Source organism: Eptatretus burgeri, chromosome 12, assembly GCF_056783735.1.
Source record: "Eptatretus burgeri isolate ZD-2024b chromosome 12, Ebu_testis_v1, whole genome shotgun sequence".
Classification (NCBI taxonomy): Eukaryota; Metazoa; Chordata; class Myxini; order Myxiniformes; family Myxinidae; genus Eptatretus; species Eptatretus burgeri.
In genome coordinates, this window is record NC_140972.1 from 61,904,419 (window position 1) to 61,917,191 (window position 12,773).

The window sequence follows — 12,773 nt, forward strand, 5'->3', positions numbered from 1 at the left end:
GAGTGGCGAATTTGACATCAGGTGCTCAGGACATTTACCTCCGCCACCAAAGGTGAAGGAGGTTATGTTTTCACCCCTTTCTGTCTGTGCACATGATATCTCAAAAAGTTGTGGACGGACTCGGATAAAATTTTGTGGACAAGTTGGGTGTGTAACAAGGACGAACGGATTCGATTTTGGTGAAGATCGGGATCAACCTACTAGAATTTTTAAAGTGATTCTTCACCATTGAGAGATCAGGCCAAAAACGATATGGTCCTGTATGGCAGAATATTTCAAAAATGTATTGGGTCCGACATGTTCTTGTGGATCAGGCATTACGTGGGGGAGGTACGTGCTCTACAGAGTGCCATTCTAGTTAACAACTGTGCTCCATGGCAATAATCAATTTGAGGAATCAACACGAGCATCAGAAGCATTCATTAAACAAAAAAAAAGGAAGCAGCAGCATATGTTGCTTTAGGAGAGAGTCTGATTAACATATCAAATACAAGATCGATGAAACGCACCTGAGGCAAGAGCAAGCCAATCTCCTCGATCTCCTGGACACACAGGAGAGCATATCCCGCCGCGTGCTCAAAAAGCGCATAGAACAACACCTGCAGAACAGAGTGGCAATAGATAAATCTTTTTAAGCAGAAACCACATCGATCAAGATAAATTAGCATATCAATAAAATTGGAGCCAGGCAGCGCCGTTCGGAAATTTACAAAATCCGAGGGAATGAATGGGTTTCAGCCTTGTGCATGAACGGGTGACTATATGTGAGCAGCATTCCCAACATCCACAAACCCTGAAGAGTAAGAAGTGAACGAGGGGAACGAACGTGCAGAAACACAAGGTCCACCTGACTTGGCCAGCCAAAGGACTCTCGCATCGTCGCTGTACAATCTCGGTAGGTGATTCCTGCTGTGGATCCATTTTCTTTCCCACAATTCCCTCGCCTTTATTTAGCATGTCAATCAGTTATATTTTAATCCATCAATGGCAAATGTTCCAGAAAACATTGGTGCACAAGACCTGTGAAGGAGCTGAAAGAGAGAACTGATGAGGCCATACATGACAGGAAAAAAAGGAACAGTAGGGGGGGGGGGTAGGTACCACCCCAACAGCAGGGTTGAGAGCCAAAATAGAGGAAGACTTGGACAAATATGGGATAGTGGTGGACAATATGGATACACAAGCAAACTTGGAAAGAGGTGGACTTGGGGTGGGTAAACGGGGGTAGAAAAGATCATGGTTTTGCATGGGGGATGGTAGTTTGTGATGGATTTTAATGTTTGGCTCAATTTGTTTGCAGGTTTTACCATCCAACTGCAACCAACAAACTGACATGAGCGAAGGGTTGTAAATGGTCACAAGAAGATCTCCAACGATGGTCAAGGTCGGTAAAACCGCCGTCCATTTACCAAAGTCGGCCACGCGCTGGGACAACCCGAGTGAACGTCATTTTAACAGATTAGCAAGTTTTGGAAACAATGCCCCCCCCCTTCCCCTCAAACAAGCAAACACAGTCGGTAAGCGAGTCGAACAGGACAAAGTTCCCAAGAAGTTGTCATTTGTAATGGATCGATTTTACGTTTGGTCGGGGTTAAGGAAAATCAAAAAAAAGGAAACAAATCTTGTGCAGCACAAGCAAGGTTGCCCTTAAAAATAAATAAATAAATAAAATAAAAAAACAATTTCCCAAATATCCCTCAAGCCCTCCATTCAAAAATCGAGTCCCGAAAGACATAACAAGTCAAACCAGAAAGGTTAAATTTTTGAAATTCTCAATTACCGAATACTACTACTACTACTACTACTACTACTAGGACAACTTGCGCGTGCACCACGTGCAGCGCGTGCCAGCGCGGCCTACTCTTAAATCCCGACTGCACAACGATTCAACATTGAAATTCACTCCGAAACAATAAACACGAAATCACAGACGAGAACACGTTAAAAACGGCTTCATCAACGCTGAATCAAATCTAAATACAAAGTCAACGAATCTTGAAGAAATCGTATCTGCAAAAGAGCCTTCTCACCATCACGCTGCGAAGGCAAACCTCGCCGCCACGACCGCTCTCATTGGTCGCGATCCGACGCACCGTGCAGCAAGCACGCCTGTAATTGGCTAATATTGATCACGTGAACTATTCAGCCAATCGGTGTCGCTGTTTTTGAGGGGGGGAAAAAAAAAGAAAGTTAATTCAACTGATTCCACAGAATGGTGGCTTGTTCCGTTTATTACTGAAGAAAAATTATCTTTTTCTGTCAGAGGAAATAAGCTTTTTCTGTGAGCAAGCACATAACGATTTACAACAAGATTGATTAAAAAAAAAAAAATTCTCAATAAAATTACAATCATGAAACGCACACAGCGACACCACACCGAGCACCGCTGAGCGTTCACCGAAGTAGATCATGGCCGGCGCACCCGAGGGTCGTGAAGATCCCCGAGCCGAGAACCCGAAGTTCGACTTCACATCAAGCACGTTTGATCCGGAGGCGGCGCTGCAAAGCCACGTGGTGCGGCTCCCCCGTCCGCAGGCGCGATGCTTCAACAACCTGGCGGAGTACGTGTCGTTCATGCTCGGTAAGACGGCCAAACCGAGGACGGCGGCTCCGCGATCCCAGGACAGACGGTCCAAGCGCCCGGGGAAGGCTCAACCGGACCCGGAGAGAAGGGAAAGACTGCGGAAACTGATGGTCAAGGATTCCGAGCGGGATGAGCAGGCGCTGGCGGCACGGCGGCGGCACAAAGCTCCCAAGAACGTGCTCACCAAGATGCTGTGTAATGGGCCCATCGGCTCACGAGCCCACTCACTAACAACACTTCATATGTTATACATACACGAGGGGGGCCGTTGGCGAGACCGTTGAATGAACACCAGGTGGGTTGATTCAGCTAATCATCCTTCTCAGGTGGGCAAAATGAGTACCAGCTTACTGGTAACGGGGGCACTGCATCAGCGGCACAGCAGCTGTGTCCCCGGAAAATTATGCAGCCATATGCTGCGTACGAATAAATAGACAGACAAGCCAGGAGGCGGCGATGGGTCGCCAAGCATGGAAACTATAAGATATAGAGCAAAATGGATGTCATGTAGCGGATAGGGAATCACCTTAAGATTATGCATAGCAAATCTCATCCAGTTCCATCTACTGATAACTACTCGGTATCCATTTGAATGAAAAGTACCGAAAATGCGGTTTGAAATCGGAAATCCCCAAAGTTCGAGGGGGTGCTGTGGGTGAACAAAGATCTAAATCGAAAATCCGGCTCGATCGTTTGTGCGCAATGTATTCCAGACGATTAGTGTGAATTTTCATGACCATCCGACCATAACCCTAGGAGGAGTAGCATTTGGCGCGAAGGCACCTCCAGCTCTCAGATATTATCGATTTTTGCACTAATTGACCTTTGACCCATGACCTAAGCGAAATCGATCAATATGTCCTGAGGCAAAGTTGTAGTACTCATTGAGTACCATGAACCTGCAAAGTTTCATTCGTATCGATGCACTCACCTGGTCGCTAGGGGGCCTTCAATTTTCGCCAATTTTCATGTATACCCTAATTGTAGGGGGCGCTGCGGGTAAAGTATTCCATATATCACAATAACCGGTATATATTTGATAGAGCATCACCTGTAGCTCATTCGTGCCAAATTTCATAACCCTACGTGGGATAATGGCTTTCGGAATTGATTTTGTGTGAACGGTACCGATTTTGAAGGTTTTTCGGTTGTTGCTAGGGAACCAAAGCGTCCCTAGCAACCATCACAATTTCCAAACCACTAGGTCATAAGATGTACCTACTACCCGAGTTTGGTCAAAATCCGCCCACGTTTACTACCAATTATGCTGATGACAAACGAACAAACATCCAAACAAACAGACAGAATTACTGACAATAAGGGTCACCTATTTCGGCGACCCAATACAACGTTCACCACCGAAGGTGAGCAGAGCTTGTGTTCCCCCTCCTGCTGTTTGTCTGTGAACCACATATCTCAAAACGTGGACGGATTCGGACAAAACTTGGTAGGCGGGTTGGGTGGATAACGAGGACGAATTGGCTCAATTTTGATGAAGATCCGAATCCGGATATGAGAATTTTAAAAGTGATTCTTCACCATTGAGAGATAAGGCTAAAAAAATGATATCTCAAAAAGTTATGGACGGATTCAGACAAACCTTAGTGGACGCGGGTGTGTGGCGAGGACGAATTGATTCAATTTTGTTGAAGCTCCATCTTGATCCGGATCTGAGAATTATTATTCATTTTTGAAACGGATTCTTCACCATTGAGAGATGGGGCCAAAAAACAATATTGTTACGGTAGTGGGGGTAGATGGAGGAATTTCATCACAAAGTTAGAATTGTATAGAGTTGTTTGGTCCGTGGACGTGTAGGAGATATCTCGATGTAAATTAAGTTGGGAAACTGTGAGCTTAAATGTTATTTGTCACCACATGGGGGGTGGTGCTGTGTTATAAGATAGGGATTAAGACCAATTTCCCCCATTATGTAATTGCCCCCCTGTGACCTTCTCCTATGTTTTAGTATTTACAAGCCAACAATGAAAGAAATACGTTTTTATGACAAGCCAAACATGCCGAGCAGGTAGAAGCCCTGCCTTCCCGGTTTTCGTGCGATCAAGCCACGCCCGGAGGTGGAAGAAGGGAGAAGCTCGAAGAGCAGACAGTAGTTGTGAGAGGAACGTGGCTGGGATGGAGGCTCTTGTTTTTACCCTCCTCTCGGTACGACAAAATGACGGCACGATTCTCATATTTGTGCTGAGGAGAATTGGCTCGCGTGGTGGAGCAAAATGCTGGCTATTGACTCTTGCTTGGTCGTGAGAGACGGACCTCGAAGCCTCGTGTATATCACCGAAGGGAGTGGCGCCATTCTGTAGAGAGCAGCTGCGTCGGCAAGCGCGATCGACAAAGACGCTGCACGGCGGTTCCTGAGCCCTGGTGTTGAATGCCGCCTCATGAATTACCTCACGTACGTTTCCCCACCCAGAGAGCGGCTCGGCACCATTTTTGGGCACGTCTTTCCCACGCAGGACAAAGCGCCTTGATCCCAAAATTCAATAAAGACCATCTCTGGACCAAGATAAGTGCCAGAATAAAGGGAGGATTTGCTTTTCTTTTATTTTCCCCTTGTCTGTATTAAAGTCCGTGTGTAGAGGCGCCTCGACTTTAGACTTTAATTTACTTCATGTATTATTATTACATTTTGAATGTAATAATATTATTACCCTTGTAAATATTTCTATTTTCATTAAATCCCCGTGTTTTTTTTTAAAGTTGCTGGTGTCCATGTATCTGCCGTGGGTTCGAGTATAAACCCCTTGTGCTGTGCATCCGTGGCTCGGCCCGTGCCGCCCTGCCCTCCCATGCACGCCATAATCTCTAAGGATCACGTGTCTGCCTCCAAGGAAAACGCTCGGCGATGCGGTCTGGTCAGTGTTAACCGCCTGTCTGCCACAATTGGGTCGCGGGGATTAAACTAACTGGCCACGTCTGCAACAATATATAATACGATATCTCAAAAAGTTATGAACGGATTCAGACGAGACTTGATGGATGAGTTGGGTAGGTGACAGAAACAAGCCCAATAGATTTTGGTTCAGTGCCGGATCCAGATCCAGCCTATCAATGTGATGCAAAACATAAACAGTTCAGCCTGGTGTAGCTATGCACTCTACCGAGTGCCGTCTCATTAGGACATGCATTACAAGAAAGGCATGATAGGGGAATGGAAAGTACATTCGAACAATGGATGGTTTGCGTAAGAGTAAGATGAAAGAGTCCAACAGGATGGTGAAGAGGGACAGCAAGTGCACTTAACTTTGAGCTGTTTACTCTGGGTTTGATTCCCGACCCAACTAACATTTAGTGTAAAGTATTGGATTAGTTTGTGGATGTTAACGTTCCCACGGTGTTATTCGCAGAGTCGGTGAGCTATTTCCAGTACCATGGTTAAATTCCAAATTCCTGCCCTAACTACTGCTGGGAGAGGGATGGAAAACTTCCCAGCATGTGCTCAAGCCAAGAAACTGTTTAGGCGGTTCCAACCAACACTCTGCATCACAGTGTATGGTGCATCGGATGGGATAGGATTTGTGCTTTTTCAAACAGGACGTCACAGCACAAAGCGTGCCATGATGTCTCTTGGATGGACTTTAAACTGGGCTCTGCTAGCATTGGTTAGTGGACCTAAGAGATCCCCCAGAATTTTTTTCCATGAAGGGTAGACCCATTATCCCCTGCATCCTGAACAAATTCCAAATTCCTTCCCAAATCGCCATCAGTCAAATGTCACGGCTGGGCAGCCAGTTCTTGAAAGACTTGAGCCAAAAGGTTTCTCCAGATGACCCCTCAGGAAGGTGAGAGTAATTGTGACCGTTAGAGATAGTAGTAGTAGAAAGTGAATGAGCAATTTATTGTTTTTGGTCGACAAAGTCTAGGCTCACGGAAGAGCGAGTTAACAGCATGCAAGGCAACATAACCAACAGACACCACGTATATGCAAGAAGGGGATGAATAAACATGAGAGAGAAATATGAAAGGAAACAAAGCAACATATAAGTTAAGGAGGGTAGAAAAGATCGTGGCTACGCGTAGTATGAAGGATGACATGAGATGGTCGTGCACTGCCGACCTTTAAGTTAAGTCAGGAAGAGTGGAGTTGAACAGATCAAGAAAGAAGGACATGATAAGCTTCCATCTTTATAATCACCGTCTTCATTGCATTTTTTGAATTCTTTCATGTACCATGTTCTGCCAAGGCAGTTTCTTCACGAGAGTTACACTCCGAGACGTCCGCGACTCCGCACAGGAAGTCAGGGCAGGAATTTGGAATTTGTTAAGGGTCTCGGTGATAGCTTGCTTACTTTTCGCGAAGGGCACTTTGGGGTCTGTAATGTCCAGCAACTAATATCAGCAGACGGGATGCTCATTTTACCTTCTGTCCGAGGGACGTTGATCTTTCGCTCTGCCTGACAGTTTATAGCTGGGTTGAGATTCAAACCCGAGCAAGACAGCTCAGAAGTGAGTGTGTGTACCTCTAGGCCATCGTGCCACCCCATTTCTTGGATTGATTTTTTTTTAAATTAAAAAACATCAGATAGTGCACTTTCATGCCGTCTTCAAATTACGAAGCCTGGTGTTGGCTTAATGGTTAAGATGGCTGGCTTAAAATCCTAGGGTCTTGAGTTTCAAGCCCCTGTCCCACCGTAGAACACCAGGTGGATTGACTCAGCCTGCCATCCTTCCGAGGTTGGCAAAATGAGTACCAGCTTTCTGGTAACGGGGCATTGCATCAGCGGCACAGGCACGCCCCACAATATGATGCAGCCAGCGCAGCCAATGCTGCATGCAAATAAATAAAATTTATATTTACTTCACCTTGGCAGGAACTCTGTGGCCTCACAGGCCATGCATGGTCCAGCATGCAATATCAATGAACTGTCAAGTAACATGACTGAGTCGTCAGAGTTAACACTTTTCTTCTCTCGAATTATGACATCAATAACCCATCATTTTCTTTCGTCAAATCTCATTTGGTGTGTTTTTCATCCACGTAAAAGTGAAGTAACCACGTTGGTAGATTGCATGTGGAAATTAACCCAAATTATTGCCACCTCAAAATACAATTTTTACCATAACTTTTCAAGCAAAAGTTTCTCCGTTCACTTTCAGGTTTCCGTTTTTCTCATTCTCGAACCATTGACCAATATCAGTCCAAGCCTTCAAATCCCCCCCCCCCTGTCTATTGTCCCCAATCTGTAACTAGTGTCCAGAGATAAAAGATTACGCCAAGACATAGTGTACAGGTTTAATCTCAGCAATGGTTCATAAAAGAGGTTAAATATTGAAATTGAGGGCATCAAGATAAATGTTTCAGCTACTGGAGCAGCGATTGCATAACTAAGATGAGCTTGATGAGTGATTTCCAACAGCTCTTGATCTGTTAAAGCAAAGTTCCACATGTTTCCTGTCCTCGCCCTTGATCTTCCTCGCATACCATCCGCAGCACACAAAGATGGACCGCTGGACGCACTGCGCCGTTGCGTCTTGGAACAGATCCGTGTCTCGGTCCATGTACGCACATTTAAGGGTCTTCGTGGAATCTGCACTGGGTTTGTGGCAGCCTATGATAAGTTCTGGAATTTGGTGAGTACGACGGTTGTCTACATCGATTGCTTCAGATACCAATACAATATGAAAAGCTATAAGGATTATCTCCTCCACGATGGTCTTGATGAGTATTGTGAAAAAGAATAACTTTTGCACATAATTTTTGGTGTTCACCTCGACTGATCGTAATTGTGTAGCAAAGCTATTTTCCACAGTGAGAAATTTTGCATTACAGGTAAGATTAAAGAATAAGACAACAGCAGACAAAATGTAGAAGTTGTCTATAAACCAGTGAAGATTTGGCATAAAAATTATTGTACTCCACTTCTAAAGACAAAATGTGATGCGACCATGAGTGAGAAGTAACGGCTTGGTGTTGAGCCACATGCCACATATTGTTTTTTTACAAGGCTCTGGTTGATGTCGATGAAATATACAGAAAACCGCTCCTTGGAAAGGCTTACTATCACGAACAACAGCTCACGGTGAACAGGGTAAGAGCAATTTGTATTTCTCACTCTCTCGCCACTTTCACTGCTTGCTTCGCTCGAAGATGTTTTGCCTTGACATGACCCACTTCCTTTACACATCCAGCTATTCTCCAAGCTACGACTGCAGGAGGGACGACAAGGAGAGTTGGAGGGCGAGGAATCCGGCCAAAGTGCCGTGTCCCTTGCTCAGACGGAAGTCCAACGAGGCTTTGAGGCGGAGAGCTTTTCCGAGAAGCTGCGTGAAACGCCACAGACCGTTTCCTGTAAAGACAGAAGGCACTTGAAAACACCGCCATCGGGCGATCAAAGACATTCCTTTTCCGATTCCGAAATGCTGTTTGGGCGAAGCAGTGCCAGTGTGTCCGAGGCGGCAACCGGTGACCTCCGTAAGTCCTCTCGATGCATTACGCACCCACGGGGTATCTTGGTGAGCACCTCCGATCATGACATAGAAAGGTCGCATTCCAGCCACGCACGTAGCTCGAGCAAAGACTCGACCGTGGCAGCTGCACGCCGCAAAGCTCACCGTGTCCGGCGCCGAGAGGAGATGGAACGCGTGTACAAGCGCCACGTCAACCAGCTGTTCCTCAGGGGTGACAACATAATCCTTGTGGTGTTGCATGGCACCCACCCGGGCAGCCTACTGATGAAACACGCACAGGAATGAGCTTCACAATCTCACAATCTCCTGCGATATCTTGCAGATTGCACGTGGGAAGGCATCCTTAAAAAAACTCATGAACTCAATCTCAAATGACATTGATATTGGATTTGTGACATCATCGCAACAAAGTACACACCATGTATTTTTTTTTTTTAACTCATGTTGTTTTGGAAAAAAAAATTCTGAACAACCACTGTTCAAACTGCTCGTGTGAGTGAGAAACGTTGCTCAAAATCTATGCATTTTCACCTTGCACTTTGCGAACCGCCTGGAGACAAACTGGCATTTAATCAAAATTTGCTCATTCAATCAGGGATTAATAACCGCTTTGTATGCCATTGTATTTTCCCCAAGTTATAGTTTTCAGAGGCTCTTGTGGTCTCCAAAGGCTGTGAGATGCCAGGTGGCCCTGCCTGGGAGGGACAAGGGGTTGGAGCGACTGTGTCAGGGGACTCGGGGGTGGGTAAGGTGAGGGGTAAATATTCGCTGCAGAGGAAAGGTCAACCGACAGAGGTTCTTCCCAATGTGTACGATACCTGACCCTCCAATCGCGGGTACCTCGGATGCTTTGTTGCCCATTGCCAAGACCATAACAACAATCTTTGGCCACTAGATGGCGATGGCATCACGTATCTTTTTTTTGCATGCCTTTTGCAAATGATCCTTTTGTTTTTCAGAATTTCTGTGAAATGTCCTTTTGATAACAAAACAAGAATGCATAAAATAAAATTTGAATCGGTAGCGAATGTTGGTGCAATTATTTTTTGAAGTATAATTGGTCCATAAGGACGCTTGCACATTCACTTTTCCATGCAGAACAAGAATGCTCTGTTTCCACGCAGGCCTGAGCAATCTTAACACGAAGCAGTGGCTGCCAATCCGAGTAAAACCCTTCCTTCGAACTGCCTTCCACCTGCGAGAATAATTGCTCTAGGGCCAGATCGGTAAATTCTGTAATAGGTAAATGTTGAACGTTCACGAGAAAATTGCCCTGAATTACGGCAACTGATTTCAAGGACCAGAACTATGACAAACCGTTCCTAGAGAAATTAGATTTAATGTGTAGTCGTAATGCGCTGTGCGCTTGTACGCTCTAATGACAAAGAAAATGGTGCATTTCACAAACTGTTTTCATAGCATTTTTGGATCGGTGAAATGTGCGGTTTTAAATGGGAATCCTTCATATGCACAATTGTGTGTATATATGTATTTAAGCATTATATATATATATATATAAAGGGTGCACACACACACACACACACACACACACACACACACACACACACACACACACACACACACACACACACACACACACACACGTCTTCTCAATCCACTGCAGGAGGAAAACCTCTCCATGATTCTTCCACAGCTCTTTATAGTGTGTGTGTGTGTGTGTGTGTGTGTGTGTGTGTGTGTGTGTGTGTGTGTGTGTGTGTGTGTGTGTGTGTGTGTGTGTGTGTGTGTGTGTGTGTGTGTGTATAAAATGCAAGTTGCCCGATTGTCTCTGAATGGAATAAACATCATAACCACAGCACGTACAATGCTGAATGATACCTCATTGAAGAGCTCTTGGGTCTAGACAATACAATGCATGTGGAGGTTAACAAATATCGTTATTCATGAAATTTTGAGTTGTATTCATTTTTGTTGTGCGCACTGTTGGTGTACTGGCTCAGATTTGTTGGTTCACACACTACACCAACTGGAAGAAAAAAACTATAACCCCAAACTATTCAGTCAATATAGGACTTGGGGTCTGAAGAGGGGTTGAGTGCTTGAGGAAGAAATGGGAAGCCATGTGGTTTGAAGTTGGGTGTGGAGGGGGAGGTGGGGGTTGGACTTGAAGAGGATAGGGGGAGAGGAGGACAGAGAGTTGGGGGGTGGCAAAGAAGGGGCAGAGTTGGGAAAGGGGGTGGGGTTGAAGCTTGGTGTGGGGGGTTGTTGTAAACTTGAAGAAGAAAGGGGGTATGGAGCACAAAGAGTTGGAGTGGGAGGAGAGGGACAGAGTTGTGACAGGGGGGTTGAGGTTTGGGGAGGAGGGTTGAGGATTTGAATAACAAAGAGGGAGCTGTGGACTTGGGGTCTTGGTGGTCTTCACAGTTGGTGATTTTTATGATGTCAAAGAACAATCACAGCAAACTACACAAGTATTCCACACTCCATTGGGAACAAATTCCCTTACCTTGGGAATCCTTACGAATGCTTCCACTATCTTTTGATGCACATGTGAGGCATACAAAAGAACACGCTCTGACAATGCCTTTTGTGAGCAGAAGCATGAAGTTTCATGGGCGGTGATATAATCTCAGAGTCGGTAGTTTGCACACCTACCAGAAGTAAAAAAATAATCGAACCACAAATTATTCAGTCAATTCTGTCTAACAAATAATTTTCTTGTCTTCGATTTACTTCATCGAGAAACCTTAGCAGTCTTAACAGTTAGTGACGAAAATGTGGACCTGGGGTTTGGATGTGGTGGGGGTTTTGGATTTGAAGAAGAAAGGGGGAGTTGAGGACAGAGAGTTTGAGTTTGGGGGGTGAGGGGGGAGAGGCAGAGAAGTGAGACCTAGGAAAGGGGGGTTGAGGGTTTGGGATTGGGAGGGGCCTTGCAGACTTATGCTTGGGAGAGGGGGTTAAGGACTTGAAGAAAGGGGGCAAAGAGGACAGAGTTGGGGTGGGGGCAGAGAGGGGACAGAGTGCTGGGAGATGGGGTTCAAGGACCTGGGGTGGGAAAGGGGCTTGAAGACTTCCGTTTGAGGACTTTGGGTTGGGAGGGTGTTGATGACTTCAAGAAGAAAGGGGTTGAGGTCTTAAAGTCACATCTTGCATTACATTAGATTTCCATGGGTCCCTGCTGTTATGCTGTCAAAGTATATTCCCAGCAAAATCCCAAAATATTCCACAATCATTTGGGAATTAATTCCCTTTCAAGAACCGGTGGAATCAAGTTATCTGTTCATTAAAGTAATACCACAGATCAAGTCCCATCACAGTGTCTTTTTCCACACATTATATAATTGTGAGAAAAAGTAGCACACTGCGCGGTGAAGAATGAAAATTATTTATTGTTGCCTGACATTTCAAGAACCGACGAGTTCCCTTCCTTAAAGGAGTAAGTGCAGCACCAACATTACGGCACACTAAGTTCAGGTGGGAATGATTGCATGTCATGGATTGGTTTGAGTTCATGCCAATCACGGTGCTTCCTACAAATATGAATGATGAGCTACAAATCTTCCAAGAGTCATTTAATATACAAGTGCGTGCCCGTACGTGCGTGGCCCTACGTGAAAAAAACAAAACAAAAAAAACTTTCAAACAATGACACAGGCCATTCCTTCGCTCTAGTAAATGACGACTGGATTGGGGCATTGTGTTTATCTATAAATGCGCAGAAGAAATCGAGAAATTATTAGAATACAGTAAGTCATCACTATCCGGAAGTCCGTATGTTGTAACCCGTAATGGGGAACGCGGC

The 12,773-nt window shown here is 45.2% G+C and overlaps 2 protein-coding genes and 1 long non-coding RNA gene across 8 annotated transcripts in view; 1 reads left to right on the plus strand and 2 right to left on the minus strand.

Moving 5' to 3' along the window:
- The window catches only part of NOP56 (NOP56 ribonucleoprotein), a 37,584-nt gene extending 35,207 nt beyond the window's left edge, over positions 1 to 2,377 (minus strand). The window contains exons 1-3 of one of the 2 annotated variants that reach the window (XM_085848222.1): positions 2,363 to 2,377; positions 2,031 to 2,159; positions 510 to 599 (exon numbers count right to left, since the gene is read on the minus strand). In XM_085848222.1, coding sequence (XP_085704348.1) covers positions 510 to 599; positions 2,031 to 2,033 — 93 coding nt within the window. In that variant the 5' untranslated portion in view covers positions 2,034 to 2,159; positions 2,363 to 2,377. Of the gene's footprint in view, positions 1 to 509; positions 600 to 792; positions 1,045 to 2,030; positions 2,160 to 2,362 lie in introns of those variants that run through there. The other variant, XM_085848221.1, reaches the window with a different exon arrangement.
- Positions 2,378 to 2,409: 32 nt separating this feature from the next.
- On the plus strand, positions 2,410 to 10,033 carry LSM11 (LSM11, U7 small nuclear RNA associated). Its single transcript, XM_085848228.1, has 4 exons — positions 2,410 to 2,779; positions 8,034 to 8,173; positions 8,548 to 8,631; positions 8,732 to 10,033. Exons 1-4 carry the CDS (start codon positions 2,410 to 2,412, stop codon positions 9,293 to 9,295), a joined length of 1,158 nt encoding a protein of 385 aa, XP_085704354.1. The 3' UTR covers positions 9,296 to 10,033.
- LOC147015748 (uncharacterized) overlaps positions 7,822 to 12,773 on the minus strand; it is a 257,017-nt gene continuing 252,065 nt past the window's right edge. For 3 of the 5 annotated variants that reach the window (XR_015049819.1, XR_015049818.1, XR_015049817.1), the window contains exons 3-4: positions 9,041 to 9,271; positions 7,822 to 8,889 (exon numbers count right to left, since the gene is read on the minus strand). This is a non-coding gene — a long non-coding RNA (uncharacterized LOC147015748). Of the gene's footprint in view, positions 8,890 to 9,040; positions 9,272 to 11,477; positions 11,623 to 12,773 lie in introns of all 5 variants that reach the window. The other 2 variants (XR_015049821.1, XR_015049820.1) reach the window with 2 other exon arrangements.